The sequence below is a fragment of the Thamnophis sirtalis genome, unplaced genomic scaffold, assembly GCF_051295495.1.
Source record: "Thamnophis sirtalis isolate CommonGarterSnake01/CBP01778 unplaced genomic scaffold, rThaSir2_p1.2 scaffold_10, whole genome shotgun sequence".
NCBI lineage: Eukaryota > Metazoa > Chordata > Lepidosauria > Squamata > Natricidae > Thamnophis > Thamnophis sirtalis.
In genome coordinates, this window is record NW_028261390.1 from 12,811,031 (window position 1) to 12,835,617 (window position 24,587).

General features: G+C 40.7%; 1 protein-coding gene across 3 annotated transcripts in view; it reads right to left on the bottom strand.

Annotated features, from left to right (window-relative positions):
• FAM13A (family with sequence similarity 13 member A) overlaps positions 1-24,587 on the bottom strand; it is a 161,113-nt gene that overhangs the window by 18,593 nt on the left and 117,933 nt on the right. For all 3 annotated transcript variants that reach the window (XM_087724101.1, XM_087724102.1, XM_087724103.1), the window contains 3 exons: positions 24,119-24,161; positions 13,437-13,581; positions 868-1,081 (listed from right to left, as the gene is read on the bottom strand). In XM_087724101.1, the coding sequence (XP_087580227.1) occupies positions 868-1,081; positions 13,437-13,581; positions 24,119-24,161 (402 nt within the window). The remainder of the gene's footprint in view (positions 1-867; positions 1,082-13,436; positions 13,582-24,118; positions 24,162-24,587) is intronic.

Genomic DNA, 24,587 nt, shown 5'->3' on the forward strand with positions numbered 1-24,587 from the left:
GCTGTATGCCAGTTATCAGCTGCCTTCAGAGTCAGACATCAGTGAGGCAGACGAACAGTTGGAACCTGTTCCCAGTGTGCACATGCGCAGAGTTGCCAGATGAAGGGAACAGCTAAAGAACAGGAGATGACTTGGAAGGCCACAAGTGAACGATGAATGGCCCCTCCCAGAGAAAATAAAAGAGGAGTGAAAGGGGAGTGGAGTTTTCAGGAGACAAGTCGTTCGCTTACGTGACCCGTCAAAAGCGCGGACGACAAAAGCGCGATCGACAAAATCGTGCCTTTGACGTCATCACAGCGCGACGAAAAAGATCGAAAAATTCAAATAAAAATTAATAAAAATTAAATTAAAGCAAGCCGATTCACATAAAGGTAAGGGTTAGGTTTAGGGTTAGGTTAAGAGTTAGGTTTAGGGTTAGGTTTAGGGTTAGGTTTGGGGGGGTTAGGGGAAGGTTTTAGCTTTATTTTTACATTTTTTTGAACTTTTTCGTCGCGCTGTGATGATGTCACAGCGCGCTTTTGTCGAGCGCGCTTTTGTCCTACGCGCTTTTGTGGTGGAACCGTTCGCTTAATTGGTTTGTGACTCTCCGAGATTCCTTACCAAGTTTTGCAGATATCGGCCTGGCAGCTCTCCAAGCCAGATAAGGTCTGTGACTGTAAATCCTCCCTTGAAAGACTTTGCTGGATGTGAATGAGCAGAATTCACAGTAAATTAATAAAAGGGTTTTTTGTCGGGACTAGAGTTTGCTTCATGCTCCTGGGAAGCCTAGGTCAGAGCAGTTCAGTTGGAAGAAATGGGTGGCTGGAATTCTGGAGCAGTTCGGTAAGGAAGCTGAAGTCTTACCCAAGTAATGACCAGCCAACCTACCTCATGAATGAATGAGAATTGGGTGGAGAAGGAGGTACTTCTGTGTCATCCAAGTACTGCTGACTTTGCCCATAGTTATAAAAGCGAGGGGACAGCATTGGGTCACTGTCTTCATCCAGAAGCTGCTGAATGAGGCGTCCAGCCTGAGGGGAAAGACGAGCTTCATCGGACTCTACGTCATTACGCTGCCAGGAGGAAAAGGCAGGGACAGGTTCTGGAAAACAGAGGAGAGGAACAACAATGGGGAGCTTGGTCTGCAATTGTGTTTAGCTTGACTATAAATTTGATTGATTGATTTGATTTGATTATATTTCTATGCCGCCCTTTTCCCCCGAAGGGAACTCAGGGCGGCTCACAATTCAAATCAGGGAAGGGGGGAACAGACAGAAAATAATAAAAAAAAGAAACATAACAATACATAATTTAAAAACACACAACAGTCATACCATTCGAGACGGGGGCAACAGCTCTTTAGCCCCAGGCCTGTCGGAACAGCCAGGTTTTAAGGGCTTTGCAGAAGGCCTGGAGGGTGGTGAGGGTTCGAATCTCCACGGGGAGTTCGTTCCAGAGTCGGAGCAGCCACAGAGAAGGCTCTCCTCCGGGTAGTCGCCAGTCGACACTGGCCGGCGGATGGAATTTGGAGGAGGCCTAATCTGTGGGATCTAATCGGTCTAGTGGAGGTGATTGGCAGCAGGCGGTCTCTCAAGTACCCAGGTCCAATACCATGAAGGGCTTTATACTCAGTGACTGTTAAGCCTTTAGCTCAGGGGTCTCCAAACTTGGCAACTTTTAAGACTTGTGGACTAAAACTCCCAGAATTCCTCAGCCACAGCTGGCTGAAGAATTCTGGGAGTTGAAGTCCACAAGTCTTAAATGGCCAAGTTTGGAGACCCCTGCTCTAACTATTGCACATAATTAAACTTTTCATAAGGTAGAAATCACAATCCTAAAAATCCGGCAAGCAAACTGAAGAAACGATGGAAAAATACCCCCCGGCACAGACAATATAAAACAAGTCATTAAGAATTCAAAATATATTGCAGGTTGTGTCCTAGTGACCCCAAAGGAAGGTAATTATATTCATTTGCAAAGCCCACTTACCATCAAATGATAGATGGAAAAATATTCATTGACTTCCTTTATTCTATCAAGCTTTAGATAACTCTTCTACTTGAGCCACAGATTATACTTGGGGAAAAGTTAATCTTTTTTTCCCCTTCGGATAAATAAAGTCATGCTTCTAAAATGCTTGGGAGAGCAATTGTAACAAAGGTTCCTCACTAAAAAGTGGTGAGGATTACTTTTCTAAATGTGTGTTCCAAAGCTGGAGGACAGCTGTTTCACAGCAAATCTCTGGATTTAGATTGAAGAAAGAGATTCTGCTGATGACCTTAAGGTAAGCACACGGCAGGTGTTGAATTAGTTATGAAGGTTAAACTCTGTGGAGGTCAAACCTAATACAGTAATTTGAATTGGCCCAGAAACACACTGGAAGGAAATAAATGCAACAAAGCTTGCCATATTTTTCGGAGCATAAGACGCACTTTCCCACCCAAAAAAGACAGTGAAAATAGCAGTAGACTTATATACCGCTTCATAGGCCTTTCAGGCCTCTCTAAGCGGTTTACAGAGAGTCAGCATATTGCCCCCAACAATCTGGGTCCTCATTTTACCCACCTCGGAAGGATGGAAGGCTGAGTCAACCCTGAGCCGGTGAGATTTGAACCGCTGACCTGCTGATCTAGCAGTAGCCTGCAGTGCTACATTTAACCACTGCGCCACCTTGGCGCAGTGTCTGGGTGTCTTATACACTGGGTGCCTTATATACATTTTTGGCCTCCTGAAACCCTGCCCCCTTCACAAAAATGGACCTGCAGCAGCTTTGGGAGGCCTGCAACGTGCTTCCGGGGACTGGGGAGGACAGAAACGAGTGAAAAATGTCCCCCAACCCCCAGGAGCACTCTACAAGCCTCCCAAAGGCTATGCATGCTCCCCCACCTTTTTTTTTTGGCAAAACGGGCCTGTTTCCATTTTTTGCTCGTTTTTGCCCCCAGGAGTGCTTTGCAGGCTCTCAAACTCTCTGCATGCCTCATTTTTCACCAAAAATGAGGCGTGCAGAGGGTTGGGAGGTCTGCAGAGTGCAAAAACCTTTTTTTTAAATTTACCTCTTTGAAATCTTGGTGCGTCTTATACTCCTGTGCATCTTATACTCCAGAAAATACGGTATATGATATTAAGTGCCTATGAAGCTCTTCATTTTGCATTGATTGAAAGTTTCCAAGTCAAAAAGATTGTGTCACTCCAACAGTCTTATTAACTACTATCCATGAATGTAAATTGGGTGCTATTTGTTAGTTCTGGATCCTTGGTAAAATTAGAAATAAAAAGTCATCGTCTATGTCCAAGAAATGGGTTATTTTCAAGGGCAGCAAACAGACTGTGGATAGTTTGGCGCTTATGATATTTAAGTTCTGTGCCCTTTCGCTACATTTTCAAAATTCAGGATATATCCGCTTCTAAACAGACTTGCGAGCACTATATTTGGCCAGAGAGAAGGCATTTTACACGAACCATTTTTATAACTGCTGAAATATCTGCCCTTCGGAAGTCAAAAGAATGTTTATGAACTTACAGACCATTCCCATGGGACAGACTAGGACTGAAAGAGGGTCTGGAAGGAAATACTATTTTGGATTCTCCCACAGCATGTTCTCACCATTTTGCAATGTAGTACTGCCAAATCTACTCCTTCATCAAGCAACTTCCAGAACAGAAATCACTTCCAAAAACCCCAGGACTTGACAGTCTTAACAGCATTATGGCCCCCGGGAAAAGCAGTGTTCTGGGGCCTCTACAACAACTACTCGCAGGAATAAAAATGTAAATGGTCGATAAAATTAAACATATATTTGCATGTTAGTATTAATTTAAAAAATGCAGTAAGATGTAATAAATGTGTTGCTGTATTTATGTGATATAAGGTGCATTGAAGGGTTAACATACACCGATTAATATTGGGCCCCTATGCTTGTGGGGCCCACGAGAAAGTGCCCATCAGGCGCATGCGTTAAGACAGCCCCGGGACTTGGTTCTTCTTTGCTTTAGCTTTCTTGCCCAACATTTTTTGGATTTGAGATACTAACACTGACACGCTGTGAGATTTGATAATAATCTTAGTGCAATGTTGGCTATTAAAAAAAAAAAACAAAATTATTCTATTTTGGGATTTTGCAGGTGCCATCCAAAGACTTGTGCATCATAGTGCCTGCAGATGTTGCAATGTGGACTCCTGGCTTTAAAGATGCTTCTCCAAAATCCTCTGTGATGATATAAAGAGCTACATAAATGAAAGGATTGGGAACTTCTTTTTAAAAGAAAGTAAGAAACAATTACCCTATAGCTTCCGAATGGATGCAGGTGCTAAATCTGCAATTATAATTATACATAATAATTAAAAGTATAATTTGCGGCAGCAAAAGACCTCTGTAATGAATTAAGTCCTTCGTTTAGTCTGCAGAAATGCCAGATAAATACCATAGTTTAGAAAAAAGGTTTAGAAAAATACATGATTTAGAAAAGGCAAACAAAGATCTGGAAAGACCAGTAGCGTGTATTTTCTCAATATGCAATATAAAGCATTTTTATATTTTTAAGGTTTAAGAATCTATAGCAGTGATGGCAAACCTTTTAGGCATAGAGTGGCCAAACCGGAAGGCGCATGCACGCGTACCAGAAACCCGACGACCAGCTAACTGGTACGCATGCGCACCTCAGAAACCCAACGGCCAACTGGCTGAGCTAGGGCAACGGTGCACATGCCCACAGAGAGGGTTCTGTGTGTCACCTCTGGCACGTGTGCCATAGGTTTTCCATCATGGATCTATAGGAATACTAAAAGTCTCCTCAAATTGTTGGGACCACTGAAGTTTTGTCTTGTACCAGTCTTTCTACACCCTCAAAGATGAAGACTTCCCAGTGGACAGGTCAATCATACTTGCCACGTACGCTCAAACAGAGCGTTATTCTTCCTTTCTATTGTGACATCATCCAATTTTATTCCACAATTCTGCATCTATAACTAGGCTCTGGTTACTTTCAAATGACCAGGTAAGAGAATTTATCCAACATCAATATCCTTTCCTTTACGATTGCTCATTTGTTTTTTGTAAGTTACAAGCTGTAAACCATTCAGATTCAACTCATCCCATTTTTACTTAACCGAACTTAATTTCAAAGTACTATCAGAAAGTAATAATTATCTCAATTCCACCATTTTGCTTAATTGAACAAATTTAAAGTACAGGCTGTGGGGGAGATGAGAGAGTAGGAAAATGAGAATAGAAAGTTAGGGAGAACAGCATTTTGGAAGAAACCGAAAGAAATGTTCATGCTTTGTGATAATTCCCACAAGAAGTCTTATTTATAAGTTGATAGTTTACGAAGCTGGTTTGCATGCTCTTACTGGGCACGCTGGATTAATTGGTTTTACAATTTGTGGTTCTGTGATTCCAGATGGAGGCAACGATGAAAAATTTCCCAAGAAATAAATTAGAAGTAAATAACTGCTGTAAAAGCTCTTTCTAGAGCTTTAGAAGCAGGAAAAACATATGAAGGCGCTTAGTTCTAATCATGCATAAGCCAGCAACCAATCCTTACATTCCTAAAACTCATTCCAAAATCACTGACTGCCAACTTTCTCTTATAAGATTACTGGTGTTTTGGCCTACATATTCAGAAAAATCTAGGAGTAAGTAGAAAATTTCCAGATCCATAACAAAATTCCACGATATTGCCCCACGAATAAAACTTTCTGAATTAAAAAACAAAAACCAGCATGTCAAGAATCATCAGCCAAGTCTGCGTTAATTCAGGAGTTATGCTTTCAAGTGTCCAAATCTCTTACAACCTCAAGTTGCCTTGTTTTCTGACCTGCCAACCCCCTGCTCAAGCAGGAGACCCTACACCATTTCAGAAAAAAATATCATTATTCAGTTTTCATGGATGGGACGCGGTGGCTCAGTGGCTAAGACGCTGAGCTTGTCGATCAGAAGCATGGCAGTTCAGCGGTTTGAATCCCTAGTGCCACGTAACAGAGTGAGCTCCCGTTACTTGTCCCAGCTTCTGCCAACTTAGCAGTTCAAAAGCATGTAAAAAATGCAAGTAGAAAAATAGGGATTGGGAAGGTAACAGCGCTCCGTGCGTCTTCGGCATTTAGTCATGCCAGCTACAGGACCACGGAGACATCTCCGAACAGTGCTGGCTCTTCAGGTTAGAAACGGACATGAGCACCGCCCCCTAGAGCCGGAAACAACTAGCACGCATGTGCGGGGAAACCTTTACCTAAGCCACCTTAAAATACTTACTGCCAATGATCTTGTGTATCATATTAATACCCCATCAGGAATAAAACTGAGTCAGATGGCTATCAAAAGTTAAGTTATTAATTAAAATTTGGGAGGAGCTCAATTATTTGCCATAATAGTTATCTTCCCTCTATGCTCAACTGCAATATCTTTTTTTCCCTAGATTTTGAGTTGGCATTCCGTAAACAAAGAACCATTATGTCTCAAAGATTCCATAGGTCCAGTATTTCCTCATTTGTCTCTCTCCTGCATGAAGGAGACACAAGGCTTTTGGGCAAAAGCATGAAATGGACAATATTGAGGAAGAAGGGAAGATAGTGGACATCTTCCATGAAATTGAGTCATTGCACAAGTGGGGAAGAATTTGATCTGAATGAATTTATTCTTAAAAAGTACAGAGTAGAAGATTTGGGCAATACTTTATAACTGTGAAAAAAGGATTAAAAGTTTAACAAATTACGTAAACTTCCTGTTCAAGCAACTGATCTTCAACTACAAGATACTTGGCAGATATCATTAATGATGGTTTAATTCCACAAAGCTCCGCTTCATAGTTTGTGGGGTATATCAGTTTGTTACATACAGATTGAACGTTTTTTAATCTGATCCAACAGGGTAATGTTGTTTAGTCTTATAAAATATGCCAATAAAAGCAAGCCAAATAAATCATTCTCATCATTTCATATACTCAAACATGACCAGAAACTTTGTTTTACCTTATTTATATTGAGTGGTGAAGAAGCACTTTCTTCAGGGGCAAACATAGTAGGTATTTAAATTAGAACACGAGAAATGTAATTCACTAAATAATGTATTTAGAATGAAAACAACAATAGAAATAATTTCAATTTACAGAATAAAGATGGGGATCTATTGACTAAAATATAAAGTAGAACATCGTGTTCTTTAAGTCCTATTTAACTTCAGTCAAGGAAAAATAAAATTTGAAGGAAGGATAGCTTGCTAGAATTGAGATATCACAGAGAAGGCCCTGTTCTTGAGATCACTAATGTAATAAATCTTTCTAGCAAGCACATTAGAAATCCACAAACACCACTACTACTTAAAAACAAAAACAACCTCCAACCCTTATAGAGTAATTATTTTTTGTCTTGTTACCTGTTATTTATAAAAACAAATACTGTGTTTCCACGAAAATAAGACAGGGTCTTATTTTCTCTTGACTCTCCAAATATTGATTGGGCCTTATTATTGGGGGGGGGCTTATTTTTGGGGGGGTTGCCGGGTGGCTGCTCTCTTGCAAGCGGGAGCCCGAAGAGCCAGGCACAGCCTCAGGGGCAAATGGCTGTGTTGGGCTGTCGCAGCAGCGCCAACACACCAGCCATGCCTGGCAATCCCCCTTTCCAGCCGGGCAGAGCACCACTCGCGACCCAGTGATATCCCAAAGGTGCTAAGCCACATGGTGCTCTGCCCTCCCTCCAGCTCCCTCAGCTTGGCGCATTAGGGATACCCTTAGATCAGTGCATGGTGCTCTGCCTCGCTGGAAAGGGAGATTGCGCGAGCTCCTGTTCTGTCCCCAGCTTCTGTGCCTCCCAGCCTCATCATGCCCTGACCCAGCTCTCCCTGCAGGGCCGCTTTGGGAGTACACTCTATGGTGGTGGGCTGGCTGCCGGCAGAGCATCCTCCCAGAGCATACAACCATAAGAGCGTATTCCCAGAATGGCAACTTCCAGAAGACTCAGCATCCTACCTCCATGCTTTGGAAGCCGCAGAAAAAGCCATGCGGCGGCAGCACTGGAGGTGCCCTGGCTCTGCAGGGAGAGTTAGGCAAGGGCATCATGAGGCTGGGAGGCGCGCGAGCAAGCGGAAAAGCCGTTCGCGCAACCCCCCTCTCCAGCCATGCAGAGCCCCATTCACTGACCTAGGGGCATTCCGAAGGCGCTAAGCTGTGGGAGCTGGAGGATGGCGAACAGCCGCTCATGCGATTTGGCGATACTCCTAGGTCAGTGAATGGCGCTGTGCCTGGCTGGAAAGGGGGTTTGCCAGGCGGCTGCTCGGCTGCTGCAACAGCGCAACACAACCGTTTAACCATGAGGCTGTGCCCGCCTCTTCAGGAGCCTACTCACAAGAGAGCAACTGCCCGGCAACCCCCTCTCCAGCTGGACACAGCAGCGCTCACTGACTTAGCGGTATCCCGAAGGCGCCAAGCAACGCATGCCTTTGCACCCCCACCCCCTTCCTGCGGCTTGGTGCCTTCAGGATACCGCTAGGTCAGTGAGTGGCGCTCTGGCTGGCTGGAGGGGGTGGGGTTGTCCAGGGGGCTTATTTTCGGGGGAGGGCTTACATTTTTTGCACCCGAAAAATGTGGCATGACCTTATTATCAGGACATGTCGTATTTTGGGGGAAACACGGTAACTGGAGAAAAATGGAAAGGATTTCATACCTCATGACTGTAAAAACAAAACAAAACATTCTGCTGAAAAGTTAGACAGCATGTGTTCATGCCATCTGCTATTCATTCTTATATAGGGCTGTGTAGGTGGTTATTACAGTGTTAACTTTTGCAATCAAAATGTTCCAGAAAGTGTCAATATTAACAGAGTTGAAGACATTAAGATCATGTGAGGTAATACAGCACAAATTCAGAGGACCGAAAAATTTCCTGTCCACTAAGAAAACTAAACCACTGATCACAAGTCCTCCTCTTGGGTATATTTAATTTGTGAATATCTGAAATATTACACACAGAGATGACATCTGTGTCATAAAATGCCTCAAAGATATAACAAATCATACTGCCGGAATAAATTAAAACTAACAAAGCATACCTAGCATAAGTTAAAACTAGCATGTAAAAGAGAGAAAAATGGTAAAATAGTTTGGGGTAAGTATTGATTTTATCTTTTTCAAGAAAATTTATCTCTACTTCCAAACTTTCCTAATTTTATAATTCCTTAGAATGGAAGATATTTACTTATCTGTAGGAATATTAAAAGTGGATATTATGATAACATTCTTTAAGTATATGAAGAATTGTCATAAGAAAAGGGCCTTAATCTTAATCATCCCAAAATGTAGGGCACAGTATATGGCCTGAAGTTAAAGAAGTGTTTCAATGGACACAAAACAGAACAGAAAATTGTCTCTAGAGACATTCACAATCTGTGTTGTGACTTGCCAAATGTTCTCATTTGCTTGTATGAGGATAGTGTTGGAATTTGATCTCCTTAACTTTCATCTAAAAAACCTAAAAAGCGCTACATAATACTATAAGGAAAGATAAAAAGTTCCCCTACACATGCGTGCTAGTCGTTTCCAGCTCTAGGGACGGTGCTCATCTTCGTTTCTAAGCCGAAGAGCCAGCGCTGTCCGAAGATGTCTCATGGGGCAGGCATGACTAAATGCCAAAGGCGCATGGAGCGCTGTTACCTTCCCACCAAAGTGGTCCCTATTTTTCTACTTGCACTTCTTAAAAGAGCTTTCAAACTGCTAGGTTGGCAGAAGCTGAGACAAGTAATGGGAGCTCACTCTGTTACGCGGCGCTAGGAATTCGAACCTCTGAAGTGCCGACCGTCTGATCGACAAGCCCAGCATCTTAGCCACTGAGCCACCACATCCCTACACAATTCTATATTCTACATTAAACAAAATTTTCAGCGAATGGATTATCAGTATCAATAATTACTTACTAATTTTCCATTTTTACTTCTTTGAATCCAGAGCGTGTTTAAGAGAAGAGTATTAATTCAGTAGAAAATGGGCACTCTTATATGTAGAATATTCACATTGTTGGCCTAAGCCAATGTATCTCAACCCCAGCAACTTTCAGATTATGGACTTCAATTCCCAGAATTTACGCGTACACATCTTAAAGATGCTGAGGTTCACCACTGGTCTAGGCCAGTGTTTCTCAACCTTGGTAACTTGAAGATGTCTGGACTTCAACTCCCAGAATTCCCCAGCCAGCAAATGCTGGCTGGGGAATTCTGGGAGTTGAAGTCCAGACATCTTCAAGTTGCCAAGGTTGAGAAACACTGGTCTAGGCCAGTGTTTTTCAACCTTTTTTGTGCAAAGGCACACTTTTTTCATGAAAAAAATCACGAGGCACACCACCATTAGAAAATGTTAAAAAAAATTAACTCTGTGCCTATATTGACTATATATAAAGTAATTCTCCCACGGCACACCTTACACTATGTCACGGCACACTAGTGTGCCACGGCACAATGGTTGAAAAACACTGGTCTAGGCAATGCTATTCCAACCCTCTGTTCAATTATCCATGATTCAGATTAGGGACATTCCAAACTACTGTTTAGATTGTGAGACAAGACAAGGAATACGTTCAGCTAAATCAAATACTTCTAAATCGCTCCACCTACCTAACAACTAAATCATGAGCATCATGATTTGTCAGTCCAAGGTTCAGGATTATAAAATAGTCAAGATGAGATTATAACACGCACCTCCAATGTTCTCTGACCTCTCTTTCTGCATGATTTTTTTCTATTTTATTATTGATTGATTGATATATTCAGAAGCTGAATTTTCTCCCTGAAAAAGTGACTCTAGGTAGTGTATAAATTCTAATCAATATCCGAAACAACTAGTGGTACATTTCAGAAAGAAGTTGTGTTTCCTGTTCTCACTTCTAAAATGTGGAATTTGCATCAAGCAATGTAATGATTTCAAGAGATTAAGAGAAGCATTATCTACTCTGTAGCCTTCCCAAATTCTTTAGAAAAAAATGAAAAAGAAAAAAAAATGTTCTCATTTCATCCCTGACTTCTAAAACCACAGGGAAGAATACAACTTTATTCAGATTACCTTTGAAAATATAACAACAAAATGATCCTTTTTGGAGCAGAGCTAACTAGAATATATAAGGAAATAAATGTGGCTGGAGGGGTTCTTTAGATCTAAGGGAAAAGCATCTAATACACTGTCAAACTGTAAGAAGAAAGTTATATCATCTGATATATTCGACCACAAATACCCACAACAGCTGATGGGGCAAGTTTACATATCAGCTAGTATATTTGAGCCTGCTTTAGAATTCTGAACTGATACAAAAATAGCATGTGGACGCAACTTGGCACCCATTCCAAAAGGCTTTGGTCCAGATAGACAGACATTTTGAACATTTCCATAGAGTCACAGAACGTAAGAGTTGGAAGGGATCACGTACACCATCCAACTCTCTACCCTTGCTAGCTGGGGAATTCTGGGAGTTGAAGTCCACTCATCTTCAAGTTGTCAAAGTTGAGATTTCACTCTTCCTAGTGAAAGGAACTGCTATTAACGGACAAACTTTCCAGTTACACCCCCAAATACAAAAATGCAGTAATGAAATGTACCTTAAGTGCTTGGGGGGGGGGAGGGACTAGGTTCTCTAAAGAACCAAAATGTGTGCTAGCAATGTTCTTCCAATGTTTCCAATCACTGTTTTTACTAGCATGACTTAAAGCACTGTTTGCCATTTAAATGAGTGGATACCAACAAAACAGTTTGCTAGGAACCCCGCCCCTAATACTATGTTCCTTTCCTGGTAAAGATAATGTAAACAAATGAAAGTAATTCTATTACCCATTAGTTGGGCATCATCACTTGAGACTTTCAAGAAGAGATTGGAGATGCTTACTTAGCATTTATTCCACTGTAGTGAATAACCTTGAAACACTAAGTCTTATGATGGTAGATGATTAGGGGACTGGAGACTAAAACCTACGATGAACGGTTGCAGGAATGGGGCATGGCTAGTCTAGTGAAGAGAAGGACCAGGGGGAGTCATGATAGCAGTACTCCAATATTAGAGGGGCTGCCATAGAGAGGAAGGGGTCAAGCTATTTTCCAAGGCACCGGGAGGCCAGACAAGGAATAATGGATGGGAAACTGACCAAGGAGAGATTCAACCTGGAAATAAGGAGACATTTTCTGACTGAGAACAATCAACCAATGGAACAGAAGTTGCCTTCGGAGGTTGTGGGAGCTTCATCACTGGAGGCTTTCAAGAAGAGATTGGACTGCCATTTGTCAGAAGTGGTGTAGGGTCTCCTGCTTGAGCAGGGGGTTGGACTAGATGGCCTACAAGGTCCCTTCCAACTCTGTTAATCTGTTATTTCACAGCAGGCAATAAAAGTATGTATTCATATATGCAATCAGAGTTAGAACTGCTAATGCTAAATATCTCTGCCTTGCTACAAAGAAAAAGAAACCAGAACATTGGTTACACCCATTTACCTTGGGCGAATCAATGATTTTAAGATCCTTTAAAAAATGGTGGGGAGAATTCTCTTAACTGAACCATGGGAATAGTTTTTTTTTAAAAAAAAATTAGACAGTTAAGCATGAATACAAAAATACCAACTTAAGCCATCTTTCATTCCCTCAGACAATACATGTTTATTAACTGACCTTAGGGACAAATGTGCTCCCCATAGAAGGACTCAGGGATTTATTAAGGCATCTTTTAGCTGATTTGCCAGAAGGGAGACCTTTAAGCTGCAAAATGTTAGCAATCAACTGAACACGACAAGTAAAGAGACAAAAAAAGAACGTTTCTTTTACTTTTTCTCTGGGTTATATTCCTGAAAAGAATGCTCAATGGCATCTTTGGCAGCAAAAGTTCAGCTCTTGTATTCAAATAGTTTATTAGATTCTACAGATTAACTTTCCCCAGATCAGTGTTCTTCAGATGAGCAACTCAACAGATTGAGAAGCTACTGTTGAAGACATCTGAACAGGCTGGGGAATACTGTCACTTATCATCCCAGAAACAAGAGAGAAAGTCAAGGCAGAAGTAAAACATGCAGTCCAGCTGAAATAAAAGCTGCCTCATTCATGCTCAACAAGCAATCCTACCTTAGGAAGAGGAGAGAAGAAAGGAGAGGGAAAGAAGACATGGAAAAAGGAGAGGAAGGAATGGAGGGGAAGTAAGAGTAGGAGAGAGGGTAGGAAAGGGAAGAAGAGGGGAGGAGTGAGGGAATGGAAGGAGAAAAAGAGAAGGGAAAGGAGAGGAGGAAAGAATAAAGTAAAGAAGAAGAGAGGGAAGGAAGGAAGAAGTAGGGTAAAATAAGATGGGTGTAGAAAAGCAATCTCAATTGTATTTTTAACTTTAGGGGGAGAAAAATTGTAAATGTTAAAAGATAACACATATTATTAATAATAGTTATGAGATTGTATATGTGTGAATGTATGCATGAGAAATAAAAATAAAACTTTTTAAAAAACCCAAGCAGTCCTACCTTCCCAGTTGTCACTACACAAGGTTGACAGGTCCAGATGAGGGATTTCTGGTATGAAAGTGTCTTCCTGGCCATCTATTTCTTGGTTCCTCTGCAACTTGACTTCAGGAACGCCGGGATGTTCCTGGATCTTCATATTTGAGCTCTGCAACACATCCCCCCAAAGCAAAGAGCAAAAAACATTTTGCAAAATTCAGTATAAAATGGGAAGTAGAGATGTAAATAATCACACACGCACAAAAACCAAAACAGCCCTTTTCTTTTCTATAGAGGCAAATTGAAAAATGGGAGCCTTTTAGTATCCAGTCTTTTCCCCCAACTACTCATTTCAATGCTCATGGATCACTTACACAAGTTGAAAAATAAAATAAAAAACTTTTGCTCCAAAAAAACCTTCTTGACTAAAGAAACAGAGAAAGGAGCTGAGAAGTTGCTTCCCTCCGAGTAAGCGATCGGTCGAGTTTATCCGTGAACGGCTTGAAAAGGCAAAGCAATGAGAACAAAGACTGCATTTCCCCTTAAAAGTTCTGAGTTCCCCCAAAAATGCATCACCTAAGAAGAAGCTGCGGTTGCTAAGGCTACAGTGCCACAAAAATCTCTCTTGGAAGTTGAGGACACTCCTTGTCTTCCTTCTTCCCTGGAGGAAGTGGAGTTTTCTTGCTGCAGACGGCAGCAGAGCGAAAGGCACGCAAAGGCTCTTCTCTCCAGCAAGCTGTGCTGCGGTATAGCTCTCCGAATGCCAGCGGAGTTGCGCTGGCTCTGCTTGCAAGTCCTTGGCTTCCTGTGGTTGTTTTCTAGCTGGGCGTGGGGAAAGCACGCCTATTTATGGAGGACCTCTGGGATATTACAAGCCGCTGTTGCGCAAACTGAAATCATAGCGGGCTTTGGCGTTTAATAAACTGGAAGGGGTAGGGGCCTGCAGAGTAAGCCACAGACCAGGAATACTTCTCATTCCAACAAATCTTCATCACTCTCTCTCCCCAATCTAAAAACTGCTGAGGAGACGATCTATAATGTACGTTCGAAGAAAGAAACGAGAGCATTTTGCACCGTGCCCACTCACCAGATACCCGATATGTCCTGTGTGTCTGGACAGATTAAACTCTTGCCCTCTTGTTCCTGGTTTCGTACGCTTATCCTGTCTGACTTTATGTTTTGGGCATCAAGAGCACGCGGTTTTCATTTGCAAAATGTAGAGAAATTTAATGCAAAGGGACTATCAGAGGAATGTGCCTGATCTATGCAAACATATAAGGTCTTTACTTGTAACTCAGGGAAAAAAACAGATAGGGAAGAAAAAACGGAAAGAGAGACTTAGAGATTTCCCCCCCCCCCCCATACGATTAGAAAGGACAGAAATACTAGGGAAAGAGTTAAAAGCAAGTTAATAGACACTATTGTAAAAACATGAACAGCTCACAAAAGGTGCCAGCCGACTTTTAACTGTGATTTCTTTCTTTAGAACAGTCAGTATTTATCTGTGCATCTGAAACTCTGTGTAACTCCCTGCAGTTCTCCCCCCCCCCCCCCCCCAGCATCTACAGTGGGAACTGTTAACATTAATCCGCTGTGGAATTTGCCAATATGCTGAATTAAAAGGATGGTGGGAAATAAAACTGCACTTTGCTCTGTTGATTGTAATGCAAATAATCAGCGCTGCTTTCAGATGGTTGCCTGGAAGTTCAAAAGCACATGAAAACAAAACAAATCTTGAGTCGCACAATTCTATATATATATTGAGTCAGCCGCTTTATGTCCCCTAGTCTATATATTTAGAAATGCAGCCTAAGTATACAATTTTGTCCAGCTATAGGGTTAGCGGTAAGGTTTTCAGGATGCTGAAATAAAACCTAGATTTCATGTTAGACCCATAAAACTACACATGTTTAAGAAGGCTGCCAGAGCAGCCCAGCGCCAGGAAAGTGACATACAATCAAACCACAGATGTTCTAGAAATCTAAGGAATAATATAATTGTACTGCAGACTTCATTCTGTCAAACCAGCTCCAAGAAAAGAGATGAGAGAACAGATTCTACCCAGTATCCAAAATAGTCCCATTTTCTTTAGGGAAATCTCAAATTTCAAAGCCAACATCCTCACAAACAACATTTCTTCTGTCTACACTTGTTCTGATAGGTACACATTGCACCATTAACCATGATTTATTCAACGACCACAGTTGGCTGAATTCTTCCAATACAATAAACAAAACCTTAAGAACAAAGACTCCTGCTTGGTTAGATGAAGCCAATCACCCACCTGGTCCAACAGAAGTCCAGAAACATAAACAGGATGGCCTCTCTTTCCCTACTGCTGACTAGAAGCTTGTGTTTAAAGAATGTTGCCTATAACCTCAGATGGAGTATTCAGTTATCAATAATCAGCCCATTCAAACTGTTTGTTATCACCACCTCTGATAACATATAATTTTGAGTTTTGTAAAAGCCAAAAAAGCCACACTATCTTGTAGGATTCTCACCATAATTCAGTAAGCACCACCAAGGGGAAAGCCATCACCTCTAGAAAGAAAATAAAAGAACAGAAGAGGGAAGGCAATGTTTTTATTGTCCAACTTTCACCATTCACAGAATGTTACAGAGAAGAAGATGTTGTGTAAAAAAAACCCCTAAAAATGCAAGAGAAATCAACTTCTAGGACTTTATTTGAAGGGACTAACAATCGAGTTTGCTAGAAGTAAAAGGAAGGAATATAAAATTGGTTTACTTGACCAAGATTAAAATACATATCTTAACCTTTAATGGACATTTTATGATCCAATGGTCCTTCTCATCATCTGCGTATTATCCAATTCTCATCCTCTACGTAGTGTCCCATTTCGGGCTCCTGGATTTCCCTATTTTCTTCTGCCTGCATCCAGCAAGTTTTGCTTGATGATCAGTTAACTTTGGTCCATTTTCTAACTTTATTTGATGCATTTGATGAATATATGTAGGATCCAAGGGGATTTGGCAGAGGAGATTGCACTGAAATTGGTGTCTGCTTTGATTGTTTCATGACTAAATATAGTAATAATCTCCTGACAGGTGTTTCTGATTCTTCTCTCCATCCCCTGATCTTCGTGAGGAATAGTGTTGTCTGGATTGTCCTGGACTATCCACATCATTCTCATCTTTCAATACCATGGCAATCTCTTCACTAGTTCCCTTTTGAGCCAAAAACCAATTTAAACTATTCTTGCTTGTGCTAAGTGACAAACTCCCCAGTATCTGTTTGCCCCCATTTCTACCTACACTTCTGCCAATTCTTTATGTTCCTTTCCTTAGGACATTCTTGGTTCCTTATTCAAGAGTCATTGTCTCCAAATACCTGGCCATCTCTGCGATACTATATAAAGTAGGTTTAAAGATCTTATATTTAATTTAGTGGCTAGTGTAATCAGGGTGTTCCACTCTATCTGATAGATCCAGGATAACACTTTCTCTAAATTATTATGGATGTATATCGTATTTTTTGGACTATAAGATGCACTGGAGTATAAGACATACCAAAAAAAATAGTTTTTGGCCTCCACACATCTGATGTTTGCTCTCTCAAGTCTCAGGAGCACTCTGCGGGCCTCCCAAGCCTTTTGTGCACCCTGTTTTTTGCAACAATGGGCCCATTTTTGGCCTCCCAAACCCCCCAGGAGTACCATTTTTGCTCTCCCCAGCCCGAGCACTCTGCAAGCCTTACAAACCCTCTGCGCGGCCCATTTTTGCTAAAAACAAACGCGCGAGTCGGGGTTTCGGGGGGCCAAAAATAGCCGTAATCAGTGTACAAGATGCACCAACATTTCCACCCTCTTTTAGGAGGGGGGGGGATTTGTCTTCTACTCTGAGAAGTACGGCATATTGTCAGTGCTATCCCAGGATGCTATTTTAAGTGTATTGCTTTCATGCTGGACATTTTAATGTTAATTTTTCCTTTATTGGATTCTGAGTTAATTTTATTGGATTGATCTACAATTCATTATTATGCTATTGTTGGTCTACATTGTGCCTTGGCAAAGGGCCAAATAAATAAATAAATAAATAAATAAATAAATAAATAAATAAATAGCAACATGACTGCTAGTTTGCTTAACAGGAGAAGGATGTTTCCTCTCAAGCTGAATCACTTGGCTTTTTAACTGTTATAAATCCATTCCATTGCACAACTTTTGATTTCCTTTTTTCTCAACTTAATAGCATTGTATGTACAGCATTTGCTGCTCTGTGAAATCAAGCATAAAAGTGATAAACATACTGCAACGTTGTTTTTTTTAAAATCAGTCATTCTTCTTGACTATCATACCTTTATCCAAATCATGTAAAGCTAAGCAAACATAGCAATTGAAAACAAAATTTCAGAGTCGACTACAACATGTCCTGTACCCTTCTAGCCCTATTCCGCTGTGAAGGAAGAACATGACAGCTAAAGGAACATTTGAAGAACAGGTTTTGTCATAGGGTATAAATGAACTTCCCTATCCTTTTCTCCTCAAGACACACTGTACCAGGCCATTAATCTCCACTATGCTGTCACGGCTGTAATTTAAAACTACCAAGGATCTTTCAAAGCCAGGCAATAAAATGAGATCAAGAGTGGTCTAGCTAACTCCTCCTAGACCTAGACGTTAGGATCTGCCATTAATAAAAACTTGGGAAGGATCAATTGAGAAGGTACATTCAAAACATTTTCTTCAATAAAAAGAATCAATTATTTCTATCCAAAAGCTATAATGCCCACTCATCAACCTTATGAACATTGATAAATATTAAACCCAACTAGGATCTACCTCAGATTTATATAAAAAACCAGATTATTCCCTAGTAAACTTTGGTGCATTTTTGCCTCGGATGTCACTCAGCAAGGATTTTTGTTGTTGTTTAATAAAGGGTGATCCATGATTATTATTTTTTAATCCTACAGGGTTGGTTACGGGGGATTATTTTTCATTCCTGCATCTTGCAATGCAATGAATAATCCATAAAGACTTTCTGAAGAGTCAAGATTTCTGCTTAGATTCAAGGAAGCTGCATTCCAAATATATACGGATGGTCCTCTGAACAAATGTATTTTTATTTTTTGCTTCTGATGCTGCTATTCAAGCATGCGGCATGCCTATCTGTGGTATCACCCTTCTCTATGCTTGTAAGAACAGAGAACAGAGAACAGAGAGGGACGCTTACAGGAAGAATCCTATTATAGCCAAGAATCTCCAGTGCGGAGAAATGATCTGGTGCTGCCAGCAAATAAGAGACCCGTATCTGATTATATATATATATATATATGTGTGTGTGTGTGTGTGTGTGTGTGTGTGTGTGTGTGTGTGAGAGAGAGAGAGAGAGAGAGAGAGAGAGAGAGAGAGAGAGAGAGAGAGAGAGAGAGAGAGAGAGAGAGAGAGAGAGCATGCGTATGTATGTATGTATGTATGTATGTATGTATGTATGTATGTATGTATGTATATATTCACACTAAACAGCATCTTCAGGCTATCTATGGAGTTTCTCAATCATCCAAGTCATGGTTGTCCCAAAGACAGAGGTGGTATTCAGCAGTTTCTGACTGGTTCTGGAGAACCGGCAGCGGAAATTTTCAGTAGTTCGGAGAACCGGCAAATACCACCTCTGGCTGGCCACGCCCTCATTTATTCTCTGACCTCCCGAGTCCCAGCTGATCGGCTGGGTCTTCTTCTGTTGCCCTGCACAGGAGAATGGAGCTGGAAAGCAGGTTAGTGGGGTGGGGAGGGAATGGGGATTTTACAGTATCCTTGCCCTGGAGTGGAAAGGGAATAGGGGTTTTGCAGTATCCTTCCCCTGCCACACCCATCACACCACGCCCACTGAACCAGTAGTAAAAATGTTTGAATCCCACCACTGCCCAAAGATGCTTTTTTTCTCCCAAAAGGCAACTGGACTTTTTTGCTTTTCCACTGAAAACGTCCCAAAGGTGCTTTTTCAGGAGGCAACTGGGCTTTCTTGTTTTTCTTTTGAAGACGTTTCGCTTCTCATCCAAGAAGCTTCTTCAGCTCTGACAGGATAGTGGGGAAGGGAAGGATATCCCCACTATCCTGATGGGGCTGAAAAAGCCTCTTGGATGAGAAGCGAAACGTTTTCAAAGAAAAAACCAGAAAGTCCAGTTGCCTCCTGAAAAAGCACCTTTGGGACAACCATGACCTGGATGACTGAGAATCTCTACAGACTTCCATTGAAAACATTTCACTTCTAATCCAAGATTAACTGAGGAAGCTTCTTGGATTAGAAGTGAAATCTGAAAGTGTGCCAGTGTGTTCACAGAAAAAAAGTGACAATAAAGCTTACCTTAGTGTTAATTTTCGCCAGGTACACCTATAACTAGACAGTCCCTATCCTTTCCATTAACTTGTTGAAAAAGCAATATTTACAACTGCTTGTAACTATCTATATCTTTAAGGATGTATGTTTTCTAAGACATCATCTCACTGCCTCTTTCAAGCCGTAATTCCTTTTAGAAGAAGACATCAAGGACTCCCCAAACCAGTCATTGTTTTCCTACTATCTCTTAGTCATACTTACACCCCAATTCCCTACTCACTGGCATCCATCTTTCCACCATACTATTCTTTTAAAAGAATAGTATACTATTCTGTTAAAAGTTAAAGGAAGGAGTATAAAGTAGCTTATTGGTCAATATTAAAACTAGCCGTTTATCTGCAATATTCTGAAAATTCTTTATAGACGTTTTGCTGACGCCAAGATTGAAAAGTTTACGTTTTATGGATTTGCTTATAACTAAGGGAAGAGATATGGAATGAAATCTGTTTGTAACCCTATGGGATGAAGAGTTATTAAATCTGTCCATATTTGTAACGACAGTTAGAATTGATTTCTTTATTTCTTTTCTTTTTCTTTAACATATTCTTTTTTTTCTTTTTTTTCTTGCACTTTCCATTATTTATTATTATTCTTTTTGCTTTAAGTTTCATTTGCATTAGTTGTTACTCTGAAATAAAAACCCTTAACCAAATAAGTAAAATTATCTGGATAGAATCTTAACATTTCTTGATTATGCACAAGAAATCACACAATTTTAGGGTAAATGTTATTGGGCAAAGCAACCAAAAGAGGTGGTTTAAGACATGTGGGGAGACAAATAAAACATCTCTTTTTGAATCATTAAAGCACCCCTGTCTTTTGCCAAGCACAAGAGCCTCTGCATCTTTTTCTAATGCTTTGGACATTCCAGTGTTTATCTTTCCTGGCAATGAAAACGTGGGAGAAAATACAAAGATTAGACATAGCAATCAATGATCCAAGAAACCTTTCCAGTAAAAGCATTTATTGAATGTCTCTAGCATTCTGCAATCATGAAAGACAAGAGAATCCCTGGAAACCATATTTATTTATGCCTATGTAAACACTTGGTCAACCTTGGCTGATTTCAAAAAGCAAGGCTGTGCTGCTTATAGTACTTCAGTGAGAAATTGCCAAGAAACCCAAGGACTCCAGGCTAGACTGGGAAGTCAGAAAAGCATTCCAGAAGAAACAATTTACTGTTGCCTAGAAATCTACATGGGGTGTTCCTGAATTTATCACAGATAAACTCAACTCAAAGGGGACAAGACTATATTTAACAATGGATTTGGCGATGGGATTAAAAACATTACGTAGAGCTGTATTCTTGCTAAATATACAGTATCTTGACATAACCCTCCAATTGTCGCTATTCAATAGGCCATTGACATGGCTGCCCTGTGGAGAGGACATTTTTGGAAGGGGAAGAATACAAACTATCAGATCACAAATGTCTTTCTCCTATTATAAAGATAAAGGTTCCCCTTGCACATATGTGCTAGTCGTTCCTGACTTTAGGGAGCAGTGCTCATCTCTGTTTCAAAGCCGAAGAGCCAGCGCTGCCCGAAGACATTTCCGTGATCATGTGGCCGGCATGACTAAACGGCGAAGGCGCACGGAACGCTGTTACTTTTCCAACAAAGGTGGTTCCTATTTTTCTACTTGCATTTTTACATGCTTTCGAATTGCTAGGTTGGCAGAAGCTGGGACAAGTAACGGGAGCTCACTCTTGTTATATGGCGCTAGGGGTTCGAACTGCTAACCTTTCTGATTGACAAGCTCAGCGTCTTAGCCACTGAGCCACTGCGTCTTCTATTGTACAACTTGCGATAGAGACCCTCCCTGGAATACTGCAATCTCATTGGATCAAAACATTGGTTACAATTTAACACTGTCTAGTTATGCAGGCTATTACAAGCATGCCATAATTCCATATAACCAACACCAACAGAATGTGAATTCAGCCACAGACTTCAGCTTTCCAAGATTTTTCTTTTAAAAAAAAAAACTTTGCTAAAATATATATTTTCATGATATGCTTTAAGACAGGGAGGTTCCCAAGCCCCGGTCTGTGGATTGGCATGGGTCCACGGCATGCCAGCAACCGGACCATGCAAGCAAGCGAAGCCCCATCCGCGGGATGCAGGCAATTACGAAACCACGTCCCCTCCAGTCCGCGGAAAAACCTTTCTCAATTGAATAGGTCCCCGGTGCCCCAAAGGTTGGGGGGCGCTGCTTTAAGAGGCAAAGATAAAATCTCCTAAGTTCAGAGAAGATGTTTAAGAAGATTTTTGACAGCCATAAGGCAAAATAACCAGCAAGATTCCTGTCCCTCTCTCATGGTTTGTGGCTGTAAAAATGAATTATGCAAAATAAAATCATCCATACAAATTGGCAAGATAAATACAGAGACTTTGCGCAGCCAGCTGATTTGTTATTTCCAATTTGCTGACTTGTCTGTCTTAGACCAGCTTCTTTGAAAATAGATAATAACTTCCTGAAGCATCTCTATCTCGAGTTATCCAAGTTCTCTGCTTCTGAGAAACCAATAAACCAATACACTAAAGATTATTTCTATAAAGAAAGGAATGATCATAATAGAAAAGGAAAACAGAATTGACGGGGAACTGTCACTATACATATGGGTCTGCCTTCCCTTAACCTCTCATTCCCAAAGGGAAGGAATAAATTTCAGTTCACAAGCTAAATTATTGAGGGAAGAGAAAAATATCCATCAATATCCATCCACCACTGCCCAGGTAGGGGCTCTTTCCACACTCCTGTGAAGTTGCCCATTGAAGTAGTACCCACTAATCCAGCAGTCCCCAACCTTTCCGGCTTGGCGGCCGAATGGGGGGAAGAGAGGCAGATGTGGTATTCAGCTGGTTCAGATCGGTTCACCCAAACCGGTAGCAGAAATCGCAGGTGGGCCAACCCACCCACCCCAGGTCTATGCCGTCCTATTTAGGCATGTTTTTGAGGCCGGGCGCATGCGCGGAAGGGGCGCATGTGAGCAAAGTGCGTGCGCAGAAGGCTGGGCGCATGCACGGAAGAGGCACATGCACCTACAAAGCAAGTGGGCACGCCCACGGCGAACCAGTGGTAACAAATGTGAAATCCACTGCTGGAGAGAGAGGATGGTTCTGTGTAATTGGTAGGCACGCATGTGTGATTGTGCTCAAATGGAGCTTTGTGCATGAGCGCGAGTGCGAGTGCTGCTTGTACAAGTGGAGCTGTGCTCGCTTGTCCATTGCTCGCGTGGCCCAGTTCCAAATGGTCTGCAGCCCACTTGTGGGCTATGGACTGGGGGTTGGGGACCCTTGCATTAATCTACTTGTGATCACCTGCTTTCAAACTGTTGGATCGTTGGAAGCTGGAGTGTGGAATGGGAACTCACTCCTCCCCGTAGCAGTAATGGATTCTGAACACAAGACTACGAATCATCAGCCCAGCAGTCTAACTTAGTGAGCCACCAGGCTTGTTAGGGAACTGTTATTTCAACAGATCAAAGTAATAAACAGGCTATTTTCATGATTCTGGGAGCATACATGACCTTTCTGGGTAGGTATAAAACTTACTAATAAACAGGTGCTAGTTTCCTAGCATAACAGTTGCAGAACAATTTAATCTCTTTATGAATCATGAAGTTCTCTGATTTAAATCTCTCTCTGCCACGAACCAATTAAGGGACTCAGAGCAATCTTTTCTTAAACTTTAGCCTCCCATTTCCAGCAGGATTTTAACTGTATAGTTTTACTTCTGCAGTTTGGTAGAAATATGAATAGAAGTTCAGAGGATTCAAGATTTGGCCAAGGTCTTAGATTCCCTCCAAATATCTGTTCTCTGGTTTCCATGTTTGACCAGGTAAACTGGTTCAGTTGCACTGATTCATGACCAAGTCTAGATCAATGATCTTCTTAAATGCTGCTTAGAATAGTTTTCAAGGAAGCGTCTTATAAATACTGTACTAAAATAAATTCAATTTTTTAAAAAACATCAAGAATATTCAAATATTTAATTTGGATGAATTAAAATGCATTTTAAGTCATATATTAAAGATGCCCACATATAAATTAAATGATTTTAATTAATATCAAAATTGAAGCTCAGAATCATCTGTGCTTGGAAATGTATAAATTCAATAAATAAGCATGTTAATAAGCAAAGGTACTTTAATCTGGCATCTAAAAACCAAAGTCTACGATATCCGAATGTTTCTAACAAACATAGCTTGAATTATATTCCACATTCTAATTACATTTTATCATTAATGTTGTAAAGTAAATAACAAAACCAAAGTAACAACATTAATAATGAAGTAAAAGCAATATGCTATTATTTTGCAAATGGTACAAATGGACACAAACCTGATTGTGCATTAACAAATCATCCTCATTTCTGCCGTCTTTGCTACAAAAAAAGAAAGAAGTATTAAGAAACATGCTATAAACAAAGCAACAAACCATTTTTTAATAATCATAAAACCACATTTTTTTTAAAACGTGGATGAAAATAAAAGTTAAAATTTCAAATTGTGCTTTATAACTCCTTCTTTGAGATTTGCATAAAAAAGCCATGAGATCAGTCTAACATTAACAGTCGTGAAATACAATATGAATACATAAAATAAGGCATGCATTATAACGTTAAAACACCGTTTTCTGGAAAATAGCATTTTCAAAGGAAGGGATATACAGGCATACAAAATCTAAAGTTAGCTTTTTTTCTTTCTATGTAATGAAACTGTTTTCAAAGTTTAATTGGATTCTCTAGTACAGACCTTAACTGACATTGAAAAATCTTTAATTTTATTGTGTTTGTTTTTCTCTCTCTCTT